This window comes from Neltuma alba, unplaced genomic scaffold (genome assembly GCF_004799145.2).
Source record: "Neltuma alba isolate B1F8T4 unplaced genomic scaffold, ASM479914v2 tig00007111_pilon, whole genome shotgun sequence".
Classification (NCBI taxonomy): domain Eukaryota; kingdom Viridiplantae; phylum Streptophyta; class Magnoliopsida; order Fabales; family Fabaceae; genus Neltuma; species Neltuma alba.
Window position 1 is genome coordinate 33,380 of NW_021634674.1, and position 6,409 is coordinate 39,788.

The following is a 6,409-nucleotide window of genomic DNA, read 5'->3' on the forward strand; positions in this document are numbered from 1 at the left end:
AACGCCCAAGGGAATCACCGTCTCCTGGAGGCCCAGAAAATTTTGAACCAGGCCTTCTAGTTTGGCCCATTCCAAGCATTTTTGTATGAACCCAAAAAGAGAACTGACCCGAAGTCCATGTTTTGCTTTTCATCCACTTAAAAACTTCCACGTCACTAACAAGGCCATGTGTTCCTCCGCTATTGGCTTAAAATGTGTCACTTAACGTGTCCCCAATTTTCCAGCGTCTCCTTCACTCCGCATCTCTTTCTGGGAAATGCGAACCGGAGCAGGAAGTTGGAATTGGAAGCCTATACAAACACGAATTTTTACCTCCTGGAAATTCATCGGAGGCCCAGCGGCACAATCCATCGTATCCATTTTATGACGAGTTGAGCATTCTTCTTCTTTTTGAGCAGTAAGCTTTCTTTCTCTCTCTTGGTTCCGATCTGGATAGTAAGTCGGGTCGCACGGTGGCTTCCACAGGGTCAGAGAACCTATCTCGAAGAAAGCCTTCTTCTTCTTCATCATCCTCTTCGTCTACGCCAAGCTCCGGAACAAGCCGGATTGTTTACAGGGAAAGTAGGAGGTCCTCCGAATCTGAATTTCCCTTCTGGCAGCAGAATTGGTTCATCGTATTGCTCTTCGTCATGGCTCTCGGATTTTTCGCCCTTGCCCTTTCCTCTTCCTCAGCCTTGATTCAGACAACGGTCCTTCTTCCACGGCATCAGCAGCTTCCTCTGAAGGCGTCGAGGTATAATCTTTGGATTTTGCTGTCCCTTTGTTGCTTGCAAGCTTACGTTTCTCTTATGGGCTGTGCCTGTGTGATCGATGGTGAACATTCTTCTATTTTTTATTTTTTTGATAATGGGAGATCAAAAGATAAATTTTGTATAAGTGCGAATGGAGTCGTATATACTTATTATTATTATTATATTATTTTTGAGTGGAAGAGATCGTATACTTACTGTTTGATGGAAACAATAAATGATTCGTCGAACTACTTCAATCATTTCTTTGCTAACAAGTTGAAGATAGAGTTTGAGAATGGTGATCGTGCATCCTAGTGATAGAACATATTATTCAGCTTTCTCATCTGCTGAATGAAATGCGATGTTAAGTTTTAAATTTAATGCAGCAGGAAGAATTGTTTTGCCTTTCGGCATTTCTTGTATAAAGGACCAGTGCCTCAAAACTTTATGACTTGATGTGGCTTTTCTAGTTTATTATTTTTCATTTTATTTTCCCCGATGCAAAATCCGAGCGCATGTGTCATATATTCTTATATAATCTGTCCACCTGACTGTTGTTTAATTCAGAACTGATAATTTTGCCGCTGGGTCACATTTAGGTGCAAATTACTTATGGGACAGTTTTGAAGCTGATGCATGAGAGGAGCAAATTTCGGTTGCATTCTCATGACGTACCATATGGTTCTGGCAGTGGACAACAATCAGTTACCGGTTTTCAAGGTGTTGACGATGGTAATAGTTACTGGGTAAGTTCTTATCTATGGCCTTATTGTTTTTCTCAAGCTTCCCTTTTCTGTTTTGAAAGTATACATGTTATGTTTCATATCTGCATTGCTCTTTGCTATTGAGTTTTTGAAAATGGAAATACTCATTCTCCGACACCTAAATCATACAATAGTTGTGTTTGGTGATGCCATTCACATTCACTATTAGGCTTCTACTTCGTGTCTTTGTCTTATGTTTGATTTTGTATGAGACGAAAGAAAAAGCATTGTTCCTACCAAAAGTGGAGCAGCTTCGTTTTGACAAGTTCCTAAAACGATGCCACATCACGTTTGCTCTGTCTCGTGTCTTGGTTTTGAATTAGTAATTAGTAATCAAATTTTATAAAGTGTTATTTTCAACTGTCGCTGCTTATACAAACTGTCACCTTTACGGTGCAAACACTTGCTGTGCATAAACAAGATTATACTTAAATTTTTAGTTTTTAATGTAATCACTAATCATAGAGAGCGAATAATTTTCTCTGTTGGTGTACTTGACATTGACAGAATTATTTATATTGTTCTTGTTATGACTTCTTACAATTTTGCAAGGTGCATCCTTTTGCAGGTCGTTAGACCTCAGCCTGGAACTTCTGCCAAACAAGGCGACACAATTAAAAGTGGAACAATCATTAGATTGCAGCATATGAGGACAAGGAGGTGGCTGCACAGCCATCTGCACGCATCCCCAATTAGTGGCAATCTTGAGGTAGATTGAAGTTCTTTGTTGTTCAGTATTAGGAGCTCTAGGATTTGATGATGATTTACTTTAATGCTTCCCGCTGTACTTTCATAGGCTAGAGAAGTTATGTGAGAAGAGATTTGCCTTATATATGATTGTGAGATGAGGGCTCTGAATTTCACCATCTGTTCTGGCCTCTAAAACACTTTTTCTTTTGGGGTCAAAAGTTGGTACAGCACTGCATTTGCCGTTTATGGAAGACAATTTAAATACCTCTTATTTTTCCCATGCTTTCTTAAATATATGCTCTTTCTAGTAATTTGACTGTGAAAAGCTCTTCTTTTGAATGATTTTCCCAACACATAACATGGGTTTATGAAAAACAAACCACTTCTTTCTTGCATTGTTTTGTATGAAATTCTACTGGAATGAAGTTTAAAAAATAAGTTCAGATCCATAGCATTTGCAAACATAACTTTAATACAATTGAGATCTTTGAATTGGCTTTCAGTTCCATTTGCATTTTAATGCCCAGATCTATGTTGTAAACAAACTATCCATGAGGAATCCTTTTTATTTTCATTCAATAGTACCATTCTCATATTTTTGGACATTATGTATTGCATTTTGCAATTCCTGCAGTATCATGTTACATGTCAATGTCAATGACTCTCATCTGCCCCACATTCATTTCCTAGACAGTTTCCTTAACCGTCAAACATCTGGTATTGTGAGCATACTAGGTGGCTGTCCTAAATATGGTCAAGAGAACCTTTTTATATGCATTTATTCGTGTGATTTCGATTGTTGCTTTGTTTTCTGTCGCTAGATACAATACTATTGTTATTTGCCTTCAGTTGTAAGTTATTTTTTATAGTGTTTATTGGCCTCCAAAGGACACATAAGAGAATATTGGCACCACTAACATTCTTGAAGTAGGGTGCCTTAAGTTGAAAAGTTGCAAAGCTTTAATTTTTTGTGTTCTTTTCGTATGTAAAGAGGTTGCTATTGAGGTTCTGATTCTAAGATAATCATTTTTTTGCCATCGCAAAGACAATTTTAGATATCTGAATTGATTCACTTAAATCAAAAATAGGTGAGTTGCTTTGGAGGAGACTCTGAATCTGACACAGGGGACTATTGGAGGTGAGCCACGAGAAAATATTACGAAGTTACTTACTTATGAAATTATTCAAGGGGCCTTATATCATTTGATTCTCATTAGGCTACTAATAGAGGGAAGTGGAAAGACTTGGAAGCAAGACCAGAGGATTCGACTTCAGCATGTCGACACTGGAGGTTATTTGCACAGTCATGATAAGAAATACTCTCGGATTGCTGGGGGACAGCAGGAGGTAAGAAAGGAATTATAAATTGGGAATCTTTTGTGTGTGTGTTTGTGTGTTAAGAACTGGAATCTCTTTCATTCAACGACAGATTGAAGATGTAGATACAGTTAAGCAAATTGTGTCTTGTATTCTCTGGAAAACTTGGGATTTTCCTGTTTTCACACTTCCGGGTTTCATAGGCCCTTCCAACCTATACTTTGCCAGGTTTTGGCTGTCTGATCACGGGTATAAATGTTAGTTGCTTGGGAGTAAAATGTATTGACAAAAATAGCTAAGATTGTCCCTACTCAAGTTAGATGAAATTTTGCTTTTTCATATGGTACAAACTATTTGTGTAGTGATTCCACATTTATTTTAATCTGCAGATTTAGCCATTTAGGTGGGTAGAGGCATTTTGTAATTTCTGTACTGAGCTTCAGTTTTATTTGGTGCTTTTTCTTGGGGGTGATACTGTGTATTAACTTTTTGAAGTGGGTCATTGATTTTGTGCATTTACTGTATGTTGAATCATGCAGGTCTGTGGTGTCCGGGAAAAGCGTGCTGATAACGTGTGGCTGGCAGCAGAAGGCGTGTACCTTCCGGTTACTGAAAGCAAATGAAGTTGATCACCATCACCATAACAATACTCTCATTGTTATGCAATTAGTATCAATACTTGGTAGCATGTAGAAACGAGTGCGGCACATTTTTTTGATTTTAGGGGGTTAGCGTACTCTGTCGGACAAGTAATACATAGGGCAGGCGTTTGCCTTTTGAATGAAGAATACATGTGCCATGAGCAGTTTTACACTTTTTTTAGTAACTGTTCATCAGCTTTAATTTTGTGAATTAATATCTACATATAATTTTAAAAACTTTAACAAGCTTTTCCCAAAACAAAAAAAAGAAAACAAACAAACTTAATTGTTTGCGTCGTAACCAGAACTGGTGGAGGTAATACGATTTTCTATTATTTTGTTAAAACGCTGTGCTCATTAATATTAGTAGCAATTTTTATATGGGTTTACTTGCGCTTTATGAGAAGTGTCTAACCATTTTATCCATCATGGGGCAGTTGGTGTGTTGTTTAATTCGTTTGGTTTTGTGTTCTCGTCGATACTCTCCACGCACCCGCGTATAAATTTGACCGGAAAAAAAAAGAGTGAACATAATGGATGTGGCTAATTAATTTGTGTTAGTGTGTCATAACATAGATGATTCTACGCTCGTGATGCTTGTTTACTTTGCTTAATTCCATTTAGTTGTTTGCGTCATCAGGATTGGTATTGATTAAAAGAAAAACAACCGGCCAAGACTTTATGAAGGATCAGAACTCCCAAGAGCGGCACTGGCCGTTTGGCCGAGTGGCGTGCGTGTGTTGCGGGTTCAATCCCGTCTTGTTGTAACCTAAAAAAAAAGAACTCCCAAGAGCGGAGCCAAGTCCTCAGGTTTTTTTGGGTTTGGTAGTTTACTCGTTGGATTCATAATTCTCTATAAAGCTCCTTCATAAATGAGAGATCATGGGTTTGATCTTGTCTATAACGTCGGTCTGTTAATGCCTACTACTCTAATTAGAAAAAACGTATTTCCTATAGAAGGCTGAGCAAGTATGAGAGAAACGGCAAGTATTCCCTATATAAAACTTTTGGTGAACAACCATGATCCACCTTTTTTGATTTACGTGCAAACACTGAGATTATCAAAATCATCTATTATATAATGCCAATGGCAATGGGTCTCCTCTTAAAGCACAAAAGAGAGACCCTTGGACTTCTTGGAGCACGCTGCTACAGCCTTGTAGTTCGACGATGCTTCTTTTTATCACTCTTTAATTTCATTCTCATGTGAGCTTTACGCCACATGTATCCCCGCAAAAAGAAAATATAATGAAACAAAGGGAGTATTAATTTATTAGAGCCAAGTGTTTTTCTCAATCTCCTCTCCCCCTACCCTCTTTCTTTTTGGTGAATTCCCAATCTCACTTTTGATTCTCAATTGTGTCTCTTTTTACAGTGTGCCACGTTTAGACTGTCTTCTTGCGAGATGCTTATGAATGAATCAAAGATCCATCAGTTTCTAGAGCATGCTGGTGGGGCAGACAGAAAACTTGTCCTTATTTATTTATTTCAATCACCAAACAAGTTCGGACCATTCAATATTTTAACTCAACTGAATTCCAGTCTAGCATAAATTTATCCATGAATGGTTAACCTCCTAACATTCAGAACATGGCCTCAACTTACTAACCCTTCTCTTTTTTTTTAGTCGTTTAAGGCAGGCCCTTTGGGGCTGTGGTCCACAGTCCCACACAGAGATCAAATACCACCTCTTGTCAGTTCAGAAATTCACACAACCATGTGTTTGTGTTTTAATGACAGACACTTGAAAACTGCACCTACAACGATAGCCACCGACTGCTGCTTTAACTATTTTCATCAAGAAACTTGAATTAATGCTTTCTTTTCTTTTTTTTTGTTAAAAATAACTTGTTAATGTGCAAATGGGTCAATCTTTCCCGCCTTCATGGATTCTAAATGTCTAACAAACCACCTGATGTCCTCTGTTTAAAACAACTGCACCCTGCTTCATAGTTGTTGTCCTCATAAAAGTTGCCTCTGTATCTGCCAGTTAAGAGTATAGGACCCAGAGTTTACGGGAAGTAAACCCCTCCTTGAAGAAAACATGAAATTATTGTATCTCCTGTTCATTATATTTTGCTAAACGGTCTTGAACTGGTTAGAGAAAACTTGTATCCCTTGATTGTGATGCAACGTGGGGTTGTGTAATTACGTAACAAGTTCAGGGGTAGATCAGTCATTGTATACACTCTACGGATAGTATTTATGAATTGACGACACATGGTGTTGGGAAGCATCTGGTGTGGGGGTCTCTATTCTGCGAGGG

The 6,409-nt window shown here is 38.2% G+C and overlaps 1 protein-coding gene across 1 annotated transcript; it reads left to right on the forward strand.

The window, feature by feature from the left end:
- The first annotated feature begins 252 nt into the window (after window positions 1-252).
- LOC114751794 (stromal cell-derived factor 2-like protein) lies at window positions 253-4,323 on the forward strand. The gene is given in 8 exon segments (XM_028940466.1): window positions 253-370; window positions 466-654; window positions 657-733; window positions 1,331-1,477; window positions 2,064-2,204; window positions 3,274-3,323; window positions 3,403-3,532; window positions 4,042-4,323. Coding segments are annotated over 8 exon segments (825 nt in total). The 5' UTR covers window positions 253-363; the 3' UTR covers window positions 4,126-4,323.
- The last annotated feature ends 2,086 nt before the right edge of the window (window positions 4,324-6,409 follow it).